The sequence below is a fragment of the Protopterus annectens genome, chromosome 9.part0 (assembly GCF_019279795.1).
Source record: "Protopterus annectens isolate FY-2018-M chromosome 9.part0, PAN1.0, whole genome shotgun sequence".
NCBI classification, from domain to species: Eukaryota; Metazoa; Chordata; order Ceratodontiformes; family Protopteridae; genus Protopterus; species Protopterus annectens.
The window spans coordinates 726,226,735-726,246,077 of NC_056743.1; the positions used below are offsets into that span (position 1 = coordinate 726,226,735).

General features: G+C 47.6%; 1 protein-coding gene across 1 annotated transcript in view; it reads right to left on the minus strand.

Annotated features, from left to right (window-relative positions):
- Positions 1 to 19,343, minus strand: part of LOC122811485 (kinesin-like protein KIF18A) — a gene marked incomplete in the record, with an annotated part of 1,576,798 nt that overhangs the window by 292,373 nt on the left and 1,265,082 nt on the right. The window contains 1 exon segment of the mRNA XM_044083351.1: positions 18,088 to 18,344. Within this exon segment, the coding sequence (XP_043939286.1) occupies positions 18,088 to 18,344 (257 nt within the window).

Consider the following 19,343-nt stretch of genomic DNA (forward strand, 5'->3'; position numbering starts at 1 on the left):
TGGAGCTTCTGATTGGAGGATGGCCCACACATGTAAACTCAAATTCTGTAGTCGTTCCGGAGTGAGGTAGGCTCGCAGACTTCTTGTATCTAATCTGGCCCCTATGAAGTCTATCACTTGTGTAGGGGCAAGGGAGGATTTGTCCATATTGATCGTGATGCCTAACTGGGGGGCTAGGTGAAGAAAAAAATCTCTGGCTGAGCAGAGTAGATGCCTTGTTGGGGCGGTCAGGAGTCAGTCGTCCAGGTACGGGAAGACCTGCATTCCCTGAAGTCTCAGGTGGGCCGCTATCACTGCTAAAACTCTGGTGAACACCCTGGGGGCTGTGGTGAGGCCAAAGGGAAGGACCCTGAACTGATAGTGGCTGGCACCCAGCCAGAAGCGGAGAAACCTCCTGGATCGTCTGTCCATTAAGATGTGGTAGTACGCATCGTTGAGGTCTATTGAGCACATCCAGTCATTCTCCTGCAACAGGGGGAGAATGGATTGAAGAGTGACCATTCGGAATTTCTCCTTGGTTACCGACAGGTTCAAGAGGGAAAAGTCTAGAATTGGTCTCGGGTCCCCAGTCTTTTCTGGCACCAGAAAGAACCTGGAGTAAAACCCTAATCCGAGCTGGTCTGGGGGGACGGGTTGGATGGCCCTTTTTTCTAGCAGCTGCTGGATTTCTGCGGCTGCGGCCTCCCTCTGATCGGGTGGTACATCGGGGAGGTTCTTGAGTCTGGGAACATGTAGCATAGGGATTTTGTAACCTCTGGATATAATCTGAAGCACCCAGCGGTCTGACGTGATGGACTCCCATGCCGCCAGGTGCCTCGAAAAGCGCCCCCCCGACTGCCTTCAGATTGGAGCAGTTGGGCAACCCTTCAGGGCTGTTGCGTGGGCCGATCAGAGAAGGATTCTCTGGACCCAAAATTTCTCGGTGCCCTTCTGCCTCAAGGGCGGCGTCCTCCCTGTCCTCCTCTGCCATGGAAGGACTGGTTGTCTGGAGCAGGTTGGGAATGTTGCGATTTCCGGAACCACATCTTCTTCTGTCCCTTTTGGTTCTTGGAAAAGGACCTCTGGGGAGCAGAGAAGCGGACTCCGATGGCAGACAACGTCTTCCCCTCCTTCTCGCTCTGTACAAGTGTCTCGCGAACGGTCTTGCCAAACAAAGCAGAACCATCAAAGGGGGCATTCGCAAAGGACGCCTTGAAGGGCTCCGCGAAGTCACAATGTCGGAGCCAGGCCTGGCGTCTCATAACTAGGCCCGCTCCGCTAGCTCTAGCGGCTCCCTCAGTTGCGTGAGACAAAAGCCGCATAGAAGTATTAGAAACAGATCTCAGAGTGGCCATACGAGTGGAGTACAATTGCTTGTCCTCCGCCGACATGGACTCCGGGGGGGGGGGGGGGGGCAGCGTATTCTTTAATAAGATCCCGCTGCATCCTGATGACATCTTCTATGTAGTTCAGAGACCTTACTGAGAAGGTCGCTGAACTGAATACCTGCTTCCCAAGGCGATCCATCAAGTGAGACTCCTTGCTCGGAGGATGGACCGAGGGGCTCTCCTGAGCTAGTTCCCTCTTAGTGGCTGCCGCCATCAACATGGCATCTACAGGGGGACCCTTGCTCCAGTGGGGCCGGTCTGCAGGGGGGCTCAAAATCCTATCCGGGTGTTTGGGAATAGGCTCCACAGTGTCCGGCTCCTTCCACGCCCTGGTGGTCACAAGGTCCACCAGGAGGGTCGGCCGGAGGGGACACCCAAGAGGTAGACGGACCTGCTTCGAATGCCTCCAGGAACACGGACTCATCGGAGGAAGCCTTGGGGGCAGACTCCCCCCCCCCGAACCTGAGCATTTCCATGATGTCTCCAAAGGAGACATCCTCAGGGGGTGACCTTGGGGAGCCTTTCCCTACATCCAAGTCTGTGTCCTCTGTTAAGGACTCTGGGGAGTCCACGTGCCTCCTCTTACACTTATGCTTGCGAGGCACTTCCTCGGGGGGGGGGGGGGCTGTCCGAGGAGGTCTCACCAGCAATGTCCTGTTCCAAAGCTACAACCTGGGACATCAAAGCAGGCTGTCCCTGTGGCCGGGTGATGGAAGCCTGACCCAGCAGAGAGGGAGTGCAGGGCGGAGCCGAGACAAGGGCCGGAGGTCTGGATGCTCTCGACAGAACCCTCTCCACTACATCGAAGGCCGAGGGGGAGCTACTCTCCCTGGGCTCCGAGAGCCGACTCCCACTTGGATCCGATGAAGGGATCGGAACCGGCACCAAGACTGTGCTCCGACCTGGACGGAGCCGAAGGCACATTGAATCCCTCGGATCTGAAGATCAGGCCACGGCTCCGGGAGGTCGAATCCAACGATGGAACCAACAGACTCGAGGGTAGGGTGGGATCCGAAGTACCCAGTACTGTCGGCGCCGACCCACCCCCGGCTCCAAGCGCTCCGAACCCGGAAAGCGGGTCGGAGAAGGAGCTATCGAAGCAAAAAAGGGTGTCGAGCTCCCCCCCGAAGGGAGGGGGGGAGGAGGAGGCAGGAGCACTCCCATCTGCAGCTGGGCCTGGATTAACATTCTCATCATCCGGTCCAAGTCTGCATCAGACAGGCTGTAGGTGGATCTTGACGAGGCCACCGAGGCAGGCCTGGAGTGCCGCCTCAATGACCTCGACGGAGATCGGGTCTCCTCCTCAACCGGTCCCGGGGAGAAGCAAGGTGATCGGTGCCGAGGAGGAGGAGACCTGAAAGCCGTGGAGGGAGAAGCCCGCTTAGCTGGGGGGGCCGAAGCGTAGGCCTCGGCCTGCCACTTGTGGTGCTTCTCCCTCCTGGCCTCCCTGTCCTCCGGCGCTTTAGTGGGAGTTTGAATCCCGGCTGGAGGAAGGGGGGCAGGAGTGCCACCACCACAGGCTGGGGAGGTGCCATGGGAATAGCGGAGGCCGAAGCTGACTCCGTGGGCAAAAGTCCCACCAGGACCAGCTTCGACCTCCGCTCTTTCAGTGCCCTGGGGTTGAACCCTGCACAAATCGTGCATCCTGAGGACAGGTGTTCAACCCCAAGGCACCGAACACACCGAGTGTGGCCATCCGCTGGGGAGAGCTTATGGCCACACTCGGTGCATTTAGAAAAAATAGGCTTTGGGGCCTCAGACATGTCCCAAAACTAAGAAACACTACTCACGCACGCAAGGCCCCAAACGCAAACACACACAATCACACACTAACGACCAGCGAGGGGAGGGTAACACTAAATTTTTTTTTAAAAAAGAACTAAAGGGAAGCCTAATACACACACACTAATTACAGACAGAAAAAAATGGCTAAAGAGATAAAATAGCAACACTTATCTCAAAATCGCCAGAAGCTCAAAATCCAGCTGACACACTCTAGAGCAGCAAACTAGATCTGAGGTCATTTGGGGTTGGCAGGGGAATATGGGTGAGGGGAGGAGCTAGGAGCTCTGATCCATAGCTGTATAAATAGTTGCCAGCTCGGATCCGATATCAGATCCAAGACCCACAGGTTGCTGACCATAAGTCCCTACTCCAGATAAGAAGTTATGTACTCACCATAACGTTCCATCCGAGTAGGTAAACTTCATTTGTCTGCAACCTGTGGGATACGGATCCGACCTCGTATCTGAGCCGGCAACTTTACAAAGCTTAGCTCCGAGCTCCTAGCTTCTCCCCTTACCCATAATCCCCTGCCAACCCTAACTGACCTCAGATCAAGTTTGCCCGCAAGCACTATAGTGGATAACTAACTACATTATCAGAATGGTACATCACTATATGACATGAAACACATCTGAAGGTCAGGGGGACGGAGGGGGGGAACGGTTGCAGACAAATGAAGTTTACCTACTCAGATGGAACGTTATGGTGAGTACATAACTTCTTAATCTGAAGTCGTTAACTTCATTTGGTCTGCAACCTGTGGGACAGAGTCCCCAGCTACCTAAACCTTGGGTGGCCTTCATGGAAGGATATTCCGGAGCACTGCGGAGTCAAAAGAAGTTCTCCCTCTGGAGGTAATGTCCAATTTCTAATGATTGATGAAGGTATGAGATGAGGCCCAAGTGGCTGCTGAACAGATATCATCCAAGGAAACCCTGGATTTAAAGGCGGCAGATGTAGCCATAGCCCTACTTGAATGGCCACGAACTCCTTGAGGTGCGGGCCTGACGGAATTTTGATACGCTGTAATGATACACTGTGAAATCCATCTCGATAAGGAAACCTTCAAGACTGGTTTACCTAGATTAAATTTGGTAAAGGAGACGAACAACTGGTCGGATTGTCTATGACCAGATGTTCTATGAATGTAAAATGTAAGTTGTCTGTGCACGTCCAAAGAATGTAGTCTGTACTCCCCTTTGTTCTGGTAGTTAGGAAAGAAGACCGGCAAATTGATAGATTGGTTAATATTAGATTCAGAAACTACCTTCGGGAGGAAGGAGGGACTGGTCCTGAAGTAAACCCTATCCTTGTGAAAGGCTAAGTATGGGGATTTCACAGAAAGAGCTTGCAATTCAGATACTCTCCTGGCTGAAGTAATAGCCACAAGAAAGGCTGTTTTCCAAGACAAATATTTGAAGTCTACTGAAGACGCCGGTTCAAAGGGAGGGGCTGTCAGGGCTTGTAATACCAAGGGCAAATCCCATGGAGGTACCGCTTCCTTTATTGGAGGTCTAGGAAGAAAGATGCCCTTTAGGAACGTTTTGCACAATTTTGTAGTAATCAAAGGGCCCATTTCAGTACCTACGTGGTAATGAGAGATAGCTGCTAACTGAACCTTAACCTTAGAACAGCTAGCTCTGTCATTAAAAAGACCTGAAAGAAAGTGTGCAACCGGTCGGGAGTTAAGACGACTAGTTGCCTGTTGGTGTCCAGTCTGGCCTGATAAAGTCTATCACCTGAGTCGGGGTGAGAGAGGACTTGTCCGAGTTTATAGTGATCCCTAGTTGCGGAGCAAGGTTGAGAAAGTAGTCCCTGGCTAAGCAAAGTAGATGCCTTGTTGGGGCGGTGAGGAGCCAGTCATCCAGGTACGGGAAGACCTGCATTCCCTGGAGTCTCAGGTGGGCCGCTATCACAGTTAATACCTTGCTGAACACCCTGGGGGCTGAGGTGAGACCAAAGGGGAGGACCCTGAATTCATAATGACTGGCTCCAAGCCGGAAGCGGAGAAACCTCCTGGACCATTCGTCCATCAATATATGGTAGTACGCGTCCTTGAGGTCTATGGAGCACATCCAGTCGTTATCCCGCAAGAGGGGGAGTATAGATTGAACAGTGACCATCCGGAACTTTTCTTTGGTTACTGACAGGTTTAGTAGGGAAAGATTGAGGATGGGCCTTAGGTCCCCTGTCTTTTTTGGCACCAAAAAGAACCTTGAGTAGTAACCTGATCCGGACTGGCCTGGGGGGATGTGCTGGACAGCTCCTTTTTCTAAAAGCTCCCGAACTTCTGCAGCTGCAGCCTCCCTCTGATTGGGTGGAACATTGGGGAGGTGTTCACGAGTGTAGAGAATGTAAGAAAGGGGAATTCTGTATCCTCTGGATATGATACGAAGCACCCAGCGGTCAGTTGTAATGGACTCCCAAGCTGCCAGGTGCCTCGAGAAGCGCCCCCCGACTGCCTCCAGAGTGGAGCAGTCGGGCAACCCCTCAGGGCTGCTGCGTGGGCCGATCAGAAAAGGCTTCTCTGGACCCAAAGTTCCTCGGGCCCCCTCTGCCTCTAGGGCGGCGTCCACCCTGTCCTCCTCTGCCGCGGAACAACTGGGAGTCCGGAGCGGACTGGGATTGTTGCGACTTTCGGAACCACATTTTCTTCTGTCCCTTTTGGTTCTTGGAGGACCTCTGAGGAGCAGAGAAGCGGACTCTGACGGCAGACAACGTCTTCCCATCCTTTTCGCTCTGGTCCAAAGTCTCGCGAACTGCCTTGCCAAATAGGGGAGAACCATCGAAGGGGGCATTCGCAAAGGACGCCTTGAAGGGTTCCGCAAAAACACAATGTCGGAGCCAGGCCTGGCTCCTCATAACTAGGCCTGCTCCGCTAGCTCTAGCGGCTCCCTCTGTAGCATGGGATAAAGGCCGCATAGAGGTGTAGGATATAGACCTAAGAGTGGCCATGCGAGTGGAGTACAACTGTTTGTCCTCTCCCGATATGGACTCCGGGGGAGATGCAGTGTACTCTTTGATAAGGTCTCGCTGCAGTCAAATCACGTGCCATGTAGTTCAGGGACCTTACAGAGAAGGTCGCTGAACTAAAGACCCGCTTCCCGAGACGGTCCATCGAGCAAGACTCCTTGCTCGGGTGATGGACCGAGGGACTCTCTTGGGCTAACTCCCTCTTGGTGGCTGCCGCCACCAACATGGCATCTACGGGGGGTCCCTTGCTCCAATGGGATTGTTCTGTCGGAGGGCTTAGGATCTTGTCAGGACATTTGGAAACTGGCTCCACAGTGTCTGGCTCCTTCCACGCCCTAGTGGTGATAAGGTCCACTTAGGGGTCGGCCGGAGAGGACACCCAAGAGGTAGATGGGCCTGCTTCGAACGCCTCCAGGAACATGGATTCGTCCGAGGAAGCCTTGGGGGCAGACCACCTCCCTCTTATCCTAAGCATTTCCATGATGTCTCTGAAGGAGACATCCTCGGGGGGGGGGGTGACCTTGGGGAGCCTTCCCCCTCATCCAAATCCGTGTCTTCTGTCAAGGACTCGGGGAAGTCCACGTGCCTCCTCTTACATTTCCGCTTGTGAGGAACACCCTCGGGGGGACTGTCCGAGGACGACTCACCAGCAACGTCTTGTTCCAGGGCTGTCCCTGTGGCCGTGCGACGGAAGCCCTACCCAAACGAGAGGGAGTGCGGGATGGAACCGTAGCAGGGAGCAGGGGCCTGGATGCACTCAACAGAGCCCTCTCCACCACATCGAAGGCCGAGGGAGAGCCACTATCTCTAGGATCCGAGAGCCGACCCTCACTCGGATCCGATGGATGGATCGGAGCTGGCGCCGAGATCTTCAGATCCGAAGGGCCAGTGTGCTCCGACCTGAAAGGAGCTGAAGGCACACTAAACCCCTCGGATCCGAATCTCAGAGCACAGCTCCAAGAGCTCGGATCCGACAAGGATGGATCCGGTAAACTCGAAGGAAGAGTCGGAGCCGAAGTACCAGATACTGTTGTCGCCGACCCACCCCCGGCTCCAAGCGCTCCGAACCTGGGAAGCGGGTCGAAGAAGGAGCTATCGTGGCAAAGAAGGGTGTTGAGCTGGGGGGGGGGGAGGCAGGAGCACTCCCACCTGCATTTGCGCCTGGATGAACCTTCGCATCCCCCGGTCCAAATCAGCTTCAGAAAGACTACGCGTTGATCTCGACGAGGCCACCGAGGCTGGCCGGGAGTGCCGCCTCAATGACCTAGACGGAGTTCGGGTCTCCTCTTCCTCGGGTCCCGGTGAGAAGCATGGAGACCAGAGCCGAGGAGGAGACCTGGAAGCCGTGGAGGGAGAAGCCCGCTTAGCCGGGGGGCCGAAGCGGAGGCCTCGGCCCGCCGCTTGTGGTGCTTCTCCCTCCGTTTTTCTCTCCTGGCCTCCCTCTCCTCCTGCGCCGAAGTGGGAGATTGAGTCCCGGCCGGGGGGAGGGAGGCAGGATTGGCCGCCACCGAAGCCTGGGAGGAGGCCACAGAAGCACCGGAGGCCGAAGCCGAATCCGGGGGCAGAAGTCCCGCCAGGATCAGCTTAGACCTCCGGTCCTTCAGTGCCCTGGGGTTGAACGCCGCAGATAGTGCATCCAGAGGAAAGGTGTTCAACCCCAAGGCACCGGATGCACCGAGTGTGGCCATCCGCCGGGGAGCGCTTATGGCCACACTCGGTGCACTTAGAAAAGATTGGTTTTGGGGCCTCAGACATTCTAAAGAAAACACAATCATTAGGCCCCAAACACACCACACACAGAACTACGTACCAGCGAAGGGGAGGGAGGGTAAATTTAACTAAAAAGATTTAAATACAAGGATTTAACCAAAGGGAAACCTAACCACAACACACTCGTACACTTAAAAGTAATAGGAAAAAAAGTTTTAAACTTCTCACAAACTCTACGAAGACCCTACGAACCAGGAACTCAAAAGCTAGCTGCTGACCAGAAGCGCGGTAAACTAGATCTGAGGTCAGTTAGGGTTGGCAGGGGATTATGGGTAAGGGGAGGAGGTAGGAGCTCGGATCTAAGCTTTGTAAAGTTGCCGGCTCGGATCCGAGGTCGGATCCGTATCCCACAGGTTGCAGACCAAATGAAGTTAACTACTTCAGATCAGTAGTTACGTACTTACCATAACATGTTATCTGTGTTATCCTATTTCATTATTCTTCACGACTGGGTCTTGGATCCGATGTCAGATTCGATCCAGCACTCGTACAGACTAGAGTCAAGGCTCAAGCTCCTCCCTCTCATAATCCCTTTCTACTCTCTACACTTGAGATCAAGTTTGCTTTTGGAACACTACAGAGTACCCCAAGATAAAAAATACACATCTCCAAACATATTCAGGACAGGCATAAGCCACGGTCCACAACCTGAACTTCAGTCTTTGCAGAACCTCCAGAAGTAGGGAAGGGGGATGGTGAGTAGGAAGTAAGGAATAATGAAATAGGATAACACAGATCCCAAGTTATGGTAAGTACATAACTACTGATCTGATGTTATCCATTTTATTATTCCTCATAACTGGGTCAGAATCCCCAGCTACGACAAAATCCTGAGCGGCCCTAAGAAAGGATGTGCCTCTGCACCATGGAACAAAAGAATGATCTGTTTCTGGAAATCATACCCACTTTATAGTGAGAAACAAAGGTGTGAGGAGTGGACCAAGTAGCTGCAGCACAAAAGTCATCTATGGACATACTAGTGTAGAAGGCTGATGAAGTGGCAAATGACCTAAGAGAATGAGCCTCAGGTAGACGACACAAATTCAAATATCTTAAGAGAGTAAACAGTAGAAATACAGTTAGAAATCCATTTAGAGATTGTTACCTTAGACACTGCTGGGCTGTGCCTGTTAAATGAGAAAGCTACGAACAAATGGTCTGGTTTTCTAAAGGGTTTAGTCTTGTGCAAACGAAATCTCAACTACCTATGTACATCCAAAGTATGGAGGAGATATTCGCCCTGGTTGGAGTGATTATGAACAAAGATGGGTAACTGAATACTCTGATTGATATTGGTTTCAGTGGCTACCTTGGGCATGAAAGAAGGATTAGTTTGCAACGCCACCCTGTCCTTATGGAAAATAATATAATGTGGTTTGGAGGATAAGGCCTGTAATTCAGAGACTCTCTTAGCCAAAGTTATGGCAACAAGAAAGGCAGTCTTCCAAAACAGAAATTTAATACCACATGAATCTGCTGGCTCAAAAGTACTTTGAGTGAGACTGCAACATCAAAGTCAGATCCCAAGGGGGGGGGGGGGGGGCTGGGTCTTTGACAGAACACCTAAGGAGAAAGATGCCTTTCAAGAAGTCTTTACATAATCTAGTGGCTCATTATTAATATGAAAATTAGAAATGGCTGCTAATTGTTGTTTTACAGTAGAGAAACCGGTCCCTTCTTGATAAAGGAATGATAAAAAGAGAATGACATCTGGCAAAGGAGCTGAGAAAAAAAAAATCAAGATTCCTTCGGTCCCTTCTTGATAAAGGAATGATAAAAAGAGAATGACATCTGGCAAAGGAGCTGAGAAAAAAAAATCAAGATTCCTTTCCGCAGGACAGAATGAAAAATGTTTCCACTTGCTCCTATAGACCTTTTGGGTAGACAGTTTCTGGGATACTAAAATAATTTTTCTGACAAGGGAAGCTAGCCTGGACTGCATTACTAACATGGGAAGAGGAGAAACCATGTGGCTAGATGGATGGATAGCAGGTTGGGTGGTTGCTGTTCTGACGAGTGAGAGATTAGATCCGGAGCAGGATCCAATATCCAAGGTGGATATTTCAGATGAGACCTCAAGAAGGGAAACCACACCTGACGAGGCCAGAAGGGGACAATGAGGATCATGGAACACTTCATTCTGTGGGTTTTCTGCAGTACTTTGGGGATCAACGGGATGGGAGGATACGCATAAATAACACCCAATCGTGGACTACAGCGTCCATTGGGGACTGGCCCTCGGGGGGGAATCAGGGCAAAGTACCTGCTGCATTTGTTGTTCAAAGGAGAAGCAAAGTGGTCGCAGCAAGGTTAGCTCCACTAGCTGAGTATCTGAGACACCACTGATAGATTCAGGGACCACTCATGTGGGGTGAGGATGGACCAGCTGAGACTGCCAAGACGTTGTACTCCTCGGGTATGTGCGTTGCAAGAAGAAACCAACTGGAAATTATCACTCATTCCCACACACTCATGGCTTCTCTGCACAGCGGATATGATCTTGTCCCCCCCTGCTTGTTCATGTACCAGATCAGTAACATGTGGTCTGTATTAATTGCAATCGTTCCCAGGAAGGCAGTCCTGAAAGGCTTGCAATGCCAGAACTGCTCTCGTCTCTAGAACGTTTATGTGCAACTTGGTCTCTGTGGGGGACCACGTGCCTTGGACAGTTTTGTCCTGAAAATGACCCCCCACCCCAGCAGGGAAGTGTGGAGGGGGGGGGGGAGAGAAAATGATCTGCCTTGGAAGAGATCTGACCGAATCCACAACTGTAGTTGTCGTCAGCAAACAGGTGTCAATGAAATAGGCATGGACATCGAGTGATGTAGAAATGGACCTCTGGACTGCCAGTGTCCACTGAAGCACTTGCGTGTGATATCTTGCTAGAGGCACCAGAAAAATGGCCACTGACATGGACCCTAAGGCCTTGAGAATGAGGTGCGCCTTAACAGTCAGGATGGACCTAACCTGCTTGCAAAGTACTATCTTGGAGCAAGTTTATAGTAATGAATATGGTGGTGACAGAGAAAAACTTTTATACAAAGAAATGTTATTTATATTGAAGTTTGCACTTTAACTCCTAGAGGTATTAATGTTGAGTGCAACTGAAAGGTTTAATTTAAATGATTTATTTTCAATTAATTGTATAATTGTTTTTTATTATATAAACTTGAATGAAGTACATATTTGTATTCTCCTTTGAAGGCTCAGGCCAAAGTGCTAGAGTGTTTTATTAAACTTGTTTCTGTGGAATTGATCCTGGACAGTTTGTTCTTTTACTATTGGACCTGACCTGCTGCCTGGTAAAGTCCACCCTGTGAGGAGGTAAATCTGCAATCTCCGTGACGGTGCTGAAATGCTTCCCTATAAATTCTAGGGTTTGCACAGGAGATAGTTTTGATTTCGCCATGCTGGTTATAATTCCCAGTGTTTGCAACATCTCCAAAAGATACTGTGTGATGGAAATCAGTCTATGTCTCATGAGAGTCATGAGGAGCCAATCGTCCAGGTATGGGAAGACCTGAAATCCCTGTAGTCTCAGGTGAACCGCTACTACAGCCTAGCATTTGGTAAACCCCATGGGGGCTGTGGTGAGTCCAAATGGTAGGGCTCTGAACTGAAAATGACTGGCTCTGATTCGGAAGCGCAGGTGCCTCCTGGAACACTTGTCTATTTTGACATGGTAGTAGGCATCCTGGGGGACTATGGAGCACATCCAATTGTCCTTCTGCAACAGTGGCAGAACTGACTGAACAGTGACCATCCGGAACTTTGACCTCTTGATGAATAAGTTCGAGTTACTGAAGTCCAGAATCAGACATAGGTCCCCAGTCTTTTTTGGTACCAAAAAGAAGTGAGAATAAGTTCCGGTTCCTCTTTGTCCCCCAGGGACCTGTTGGGTGGCTCTTTTTTCTAGAAGTGCTAAAACTTCCTTTTGGGCCAGTTCTCTCTAACTGGGCGGCACATCGGTAAGAACTCTCTTAGGATTTGCAGGAGGTTGGAAAAAGGGAATGTAATAACCCCTGGACGTGATTTTGAGCACCCATTGATTCGTTGTTACAGATGTCTAGGCATTTGGGTGCAACAAAAATTGACCCCCAACTGCCTCCAGGAAAGGACAGTCGGGCAACGGGTTCAGAGGCACTGAAAGGGCTCATCAGAGAAAAGGTTCCATGGAGCCTTGATTCTGAGGACCCCCCCCTCTGCCTCTAGGGCAGCATCTACCATTGAATCCTCTTCCCTTGCCTCTGGAAGAGGAATCATCTGGAGTGCTGAGACTTCTAGAACCAGAGCTTCTTACTTCCCCATTGGATTTTGTAAAAGGAACTTTTGGGGGTAAAAAGCTTGATTCCGACCACCAACCGTATCTTCCCTTCCTGCTCACTGCGAGTCAAGGTTTCCTTGACTGATGGTCCAAAGAGCGTGGAACCACTGAAGAGGGAATTGGTAAAAGATGCTTTGAAGGGCTCCACATAACCGCATCCGTGACTCCTCATGGCAATGCCTGCACTGACAGCTCGAGAAGTACCCTCCACTGCATTGGAGATCAACCTCATCAAGGAATTAGCGATAGACGAAATAATACTGAGCTTGGGAGATACCTTAAGGTCCTCTGCTGGCATCAACTCTAAAACGGCCATGGTTAGCTCAGTAACCAGACCTCTTTGAAGGCAGATAAAGTGTGCCAAGTAATTAACAGCTCTCAGCGCGAACATGGCTGAAGCATAAATGTGCTTCCTGTGTCTGTAGATCGCCCTAGACTCAAACTTCAGGGGATGGATGCTGTTCCGCCAGCTCCTTTTTTTGTGGCTGCAGCAACCCTGATAGCATCAATTGGTACTCCTTTGCTCCAGTATGCTCTGTCTGCGAGGAGACTCAAACTTGTCAGCCTTCTTGGAAACTGGTTCCACAGTGTCTGGTTCCTTCCACTCCCTGCGTGCAATAAGATTGATGAGCACATCCGCGGGGGTATACTGGGACCCAGGACGTAGATGGGCCCATCCTGAAAGCCTTCAGGAACACAGATTCCTCTGAAGACAGGGGTTGGTGAGACCATCTGCCTTTTTGCTATAAAAGCTCTAGAATGTCTCCAAAGGAGACATGGTCTGGCATAGAACTGGGGGACCCATTTTTAATAAGGGACTCTGCGTTTTCATAAGGGACATATGGGGTAGTCTAAGTGTTTTTTTTTGTACTGTACTGGGACATACCCGGCACAGGGAAAATGCACGTCCAGTCTTGAAGAAGGTCTGCTCTAATACCTGAAAGGCCAAAGGACTGCAGGACACACTGTCCCTGTCCCCATTTGCCAAAGACACCAGGGAAGAAGGTGTGGAACCAACCCTGGGTCCTAGTCCACAGCTGTCAAAGGACGAAGCCCCAAAAGGAAAGGACCGATCCAAAAAACCTGGATCTGAACCCCTCCTCAGGGGACCCAGTGCTGACCTCTTGGAGCAGAGACCCACTCTGCTCTGATGGCAGTGGGACACAGCTGGTCAGGGACCCTGACAGAGCAGGAAATCCATGAATTCCAGGATCTTTTGACACTTCTCTGGAGTAAACCAGGTCCTGAGGCTCCAAAACTGAAGGGATCAGAACAGGAGAAGGCAATCTTGGAGATGGTGATCTCGACGAGCTGACTGGTTGGGGAACCCTGTTTGAATCCTGCCACCACCCTGCTCTGCCCCCGTCCGAAGGAATGACTCCTGCGTCAGGGAGCAAAATGCTTCAGATCCCAGGAAAAATCTGTCGGACAGCCTTCAATAATCAGGACCGGATCCAATGAACAGATCAGCTCCAACAATAGTGGACATGCCCATCTCTGATCTAAGGGAGCCGTTGGAACAGAGGAAACAGTGGTAGGATCCAAGGGTCTCCGAATCAAGGAGACCTCAGCACTAATGCACGGATCCTGAGCCATCAGATCTGAAACAGTCAATGACAGCTTCAGATCCTGATATCTCAGTTCACAGTGTCTGAGATGTTTGGATGGCTGTTGAGCAGAAGCACCCGGGGAGGCAGTGGAAGCTTTCCTCTTGGGCTCTTTGTGGCCACTGGAGGAAGGGGAGCCTGAAATAAAGGGATCCCTTGGGCCATACACTTCAACAATTTGTTCCAGTGATCCGCCAGCACTCGAGGACTAAAAGCAGCACAAATGAGGCAATCAGCATTGAGGTGGTCGGATCCCAGACAACAGACATACTTCTTGAGGCGTCAGAGTTAAGGCTCTTATGCCCACAAGAAGAGCATCTTTTAAACCCTGTAGGCTTGACTTTTTCAGACATGATCCTACACAGACTCTTTCTCAAACACACACGGAATAAAAATATCACAGAGGATGGGGAGAAAAACAAATGAACAGAATTCTCGGATAGCCCGGGATTGATTTTTAAAGGGGGTGGAATTTAAAAGGGTTGTTGGAGACTAAACTTAAACCCTTTACACCAAATACTGGTATGTTTAAATAAGGACGGTGCCAATTCTGTAAACATATTAAAGTGACTAAACAAATTTCAGGTAAACAACAGTATTTTTAACATTAATGGTAAATTTAACTGCGACACCAAAGGGGTGGTTTACCTAGCTAAGTGCCAACTGTGCACTAGCTTTTACGTAGGAGAGACCGAGCGACATTTTAAACAAAGAATTTATGAGCACCAGTATAATATAGGTAAACAAAATAGTTTGAATGAACTAACAAAACACATTATGGAGAACCCTGATCATTATTTCCAGTATTTTTTAGTGAACAAGTTCCAGGGATGTTAGGGGAGGCCCATGGACTTTAAAATTAGAAGAAAGGGAGTTGCTATGGCAATTACGGCTTAATGCCTATGCCTTCCCTGGTTTGAATGATTACTGTTCAGTTAAATGCATCCTGAAATTAAAAGCGCTTGAAAGATAGTATAGTGCTATCTTTATAAGTTGTAATTTTCAGGAGGGCATTTTACTGTCGTTTTTGAAGATGCTTATGGTGATGTAGTAAGATCTGAGACTCTGTTTTAACTTTAAGGCTGAAGGTTTGTTTTAATTGGTTAACTAGTGATGGCTTATGCTTTTATTTAAAGGACAACAATGGGATATTAAAGCCAATTGCTCAACCTGCTGTCTCTCTTTTAGTCCCTGTCCGTTGATACAGCCTCGAAAAGTCACCCATGCAGCTTTAAAAACGAATCCACTTAACTGTTTTCCCTGTTAGGCTTCCTACCTTTCCGTACTGTTTTACTTTCACTTTGAAAACCAAGTTGAAAAACCTCTAGCTGGCTCTGAAATGATGATGTCACATCTGCCAGAGCTCTTGCTCTAGCTACCTGGACGTCTCCTCCCCCAAAGTGATGTAATCCCCGCCTGATTTGCATGCTGTATAGAAGAGCCAGTGGACTTCCCACATTGTGATGTCAGAGCTGCCTTGCCCAGCCCACTCTTAACCTAGCAAAAATGTCAAACTATAATCTCACTTTTCTGAAGAGCCCTACCGATATGTGACAAAGTACAGACAGAAACACAGCAACAGCTGCAAAAACTAAGAGTATAAATTTGCAATGACCATGCGTAGACATTAATTGCATGTTTTTACATAAGAAGCAGATGTCTGTCACAATTAATAGAAAACACTACATCAGATTACTAGTAGTATGCAATACCGTAATTTTCTTAAATTACCACTTAAAAAAAGCATGTGGGTGCTGTCATGCAAGTCTGAAATATTTTGTGTTTATAGTGCATCATTTGTTAGCTATTTAATCAACAAGGAAGGAAAAATAAGTGGAAGTTTGATGCTTTGTAAAACAGTGATTATTCCCAGTGCTACGGAGCTTGGTTCTAAATTTGACAGGAGGAGTGCAAAAAAAAAAAAAGTCTCCCACTGTAAGGAAGGAAAGGCTGACAAGAAAACAGTACATTACTTTGGTCACCTGCTGTGAGCTGCCAATCACATGCAGATAATGGGTCAAATTACACTTAGCTCTTTGACAGCTAAGGAAGGCAGGTGTGAAGGGGGAAAGTGGAGATATCTTGAAGAACTAGATTTCAGCCTTCACAAAAGAAATCAAGTTAGCATTTCTAAGAAGAGCGAGCAATAAAATGCACTTTTCAATTCTGTTCTGTAGCGTCTGCACTGCTTGTGTTTGAAGTAGTCATTGAAAAGGGATAAAAGTTTAACCAAAAGTAGGTGAATATAACACAGCAGTGAATGCCTGCAAAATCAGTGGACTGACAGGAGCTTTAAGGAAAACGTGGCAGATCTGATGCAATTTTTTGGAGACAAACAATGCATTCTGGGATACTTAGAGGCAGACTAAACAGTCAGAATTATTTCAAGGTGCCAGACCCCATGTGGTCAGAGTTAGAAACTGCGTATAAAAATATCTAAAAAGCTCTAAATAGTCCCAGAGTGGTGTTAAAATGTAGGAAACACTAAACCATGATGAAATAAACATGTTTTTTTAAGTCTGTGGGTGCAGCTGTTTTTTAAGCAAGTGGAGTTCACTGTTCATTGTCTGATGAAATTCATTTATTAAGTGGACGAAAGTGTTTACGTTTAAATGTGAATAAACGGTCGTGATTTGCCTGGCATTTTTTTTTTTTTTTTGGATTATCTTGTTGGTTTGTCTAGTTTTTCGTACTTGAAGGGTAACATCAGTTTTTTTATGTATAAATAGCAGGCAAGTATCCTATTGGTGACAAGCTGGAGTGGGTTAATACTAGGTAGACCCTTCAGGTCTACTACACCTGGATGGGAGGGATGGCTTGGAGACAGAATCTCTCCGATAGCTCAGTACAACTTATTGACTGACATCCGTGACAAATGCCTGGAAACTGTTGCTGGTCTGGGTTCTCACATGCGTCACTTAAAGCCTGGTCAGTTATATGATCTAAACTCCCCTGCTTAACTACAAAGGGGTCAGAACAGTTAGAGATGGATTAGGTATAGAATAGTGTATGGGGGTGGGGGATAAGCTAATGCATATTCAGATCCAACACTCTTTGGTCTTAGTGGGACTGAGGTCAACAATTACTTTTGCTCTGCATGCAGGTTAGTTAACTAATCAGTTGGATTTCCCGTTTTACTAAGGCTTTTCTCTTTGCTAGGGAAGCTTCCTTTGAAACCGCTGCAATGGGCTCTTCCCCCAAAGTGACAGGAATCCCTTGGGCTAATGCCCATAATTTCTTGTGTTCAAAAAGGCCTTCAAATATCAAATCATCTTGTGGAGCATCTTATTAAAAGAAGCAAACAGTTTGAAAGAAGAGACTTTATGTTCTACCCAGGTAAGAGAGACAGTAAACAGAAGTCTTGGTAAAATTTATTTTCAACAGGTATACCTATTAGTCAGCTTTTTCTAGGAAGCCATGGATCTCAAAAATAATAAACACAATCCAGGCGTAAAATCTTGGAAATACTAAGAAAAGACAGACATACAGCAAAAATCTAGATACTTAATGGTCTTCAAATCACCGGGGAAGAAATGTGCTGACAAATGACCACTTTTTGCAGGAATGAATGAATGAATATCTGAATAAATAAATAACTGAAACAAACTAAAAAAAATGGTGCGGGCTGCTCTTCCTCTGATGTTCCTGGGCAAGTGGAGTGGTTCAGTCCATAATGGACTGGATTAAAAGCTATGGGACTCTGTCTGCCTGCATCTACCTCATACAGATAATTACTCTGCGGCAGTGACCTTTACAATGAACTCTGTTTTCATTCAAGTAGGAACTTCTTTCATTCTAAGAGGAATTTCCACTTTTTGGTTAGAAGTGAAAAAGACGCATCTTAGCAATTTTCTAAATAATAAAAAGCATTAGTGGGGTTAAACAATGTAAATTATTTTATTTTGCAGTGAATGATATGGTGATTTTCATATAACTGAAACCAATTTAGTTTTTTTGTTATCCATCCCGAATATTGTAATTTCTTAGACAGAGAGTATAGGTGCAATAGTTGTATTTTTGATAAAATGTATCCTCATCCAGTCTTTATAACCATCATTCTGACTCAGATATGCTTTATCCACAATATATGAATTCAGATACTAAGATGCATGCATGTATTTAGACTAAGTGCAGAGTCAAATTAAGAAAGAAAAAAAAAAAAAAAAAAAACAGAAGTGCCAATACTAAAAGACCTAGGAAACAAACTTTGCTGTATGCACCAATTTAATGACTGAGCATAAAGAAAATATTTTACACTTACCAAACCTCAGACTGGGTTTTGATTCCATAGTTGTGGGAGTTGTAATTGTCACACTAGATCCAGGACCTTTATTTGTCTGTTCGCTTTTGGTTTCTTCCTCCCACTCTTGAAGCTGGTCAGCCCACACTACAGTTTTCTTTCCTTGTACACAGCGCTCCAGCTCCTCATAACGAGATGCCATATTTGGGGTCATAAGACTGCCATTTTTCAGTGCAGAATGCTGTTTCCTGACAACTTGTAGCAAGGTAGTGACCAACCTAAAAGGAACAAATGGGAGACATGAATCAAAATATGGGAAAATAGAAACAAAATTACACTTGTACAAGCACTCACATTATTAGTTTGACTTAGAAGGAACCTCTTAACAGCTGGGATCTCCATTCTATGAGTCCTCTAGTTCATACAGCTGCCATGCACCATTTCTTAATCCTCCCCACCAAAAAGAAAAAAAAAAGTGTCATTGTGCCAGGTTAAAAGGCAACAACTGGACCTGTGCTCCTCGGTTCTGCCTTCCAGGAAAATATATAAGCTGCACCTTAAAGACAAAGTAAACATGCATATAAAATTACAAACCAGATTGTACTCTGGAACATGACACCTCCAAACAGGTACTGCTGACACCTAACTACAAGGGGTGGTGGGATGGTAATACGCATCAATCACAGGCAGCTCTCAATCATTAACTCATATGAGCTTCTCTGCAGCTAGCAATAACTGGGAGGAATCCGAAGCAGGAGATAATACCTTCTACACAGATAAGAACAGAAGAAATCAATGCAGCAGATGAAGAGACTGAATCTTGTAGCAAATAAATGAGACAAGCAGCTCCATTCCTGGACTGAAGATACAAAAAGCAATATTTTGTGAAGCTATGTACTGACAATGAATTGGCTGCTGCAGAGATTTCCATAAAGCACATTATTGAAACAAATACTGGAAATAGCAGCTATCTTTGTTGCCATACCACTGACTATGCTATGGCTTGGCACACTATATGGGTTAAAAAGTAATTGGATGCATGCAGAAAGTGCAGTTGCATGAGAACTCACCATAGCAGCAGATGTTCTAGCATGGTCACTGTTGCAGAACTATCCATTACATGGAGGAACCATTCTCCATTTGATGTCCTACAGCACTGCTTATGAAAAGAGCACAAGCCAACATCTCATCCACAAGGAAACAAGTCTGCATCTTGAATACAATGCCATGATGGCTGTGCCATCTTCAGTTATTTTCTTAACAGTAGACCTTGCATA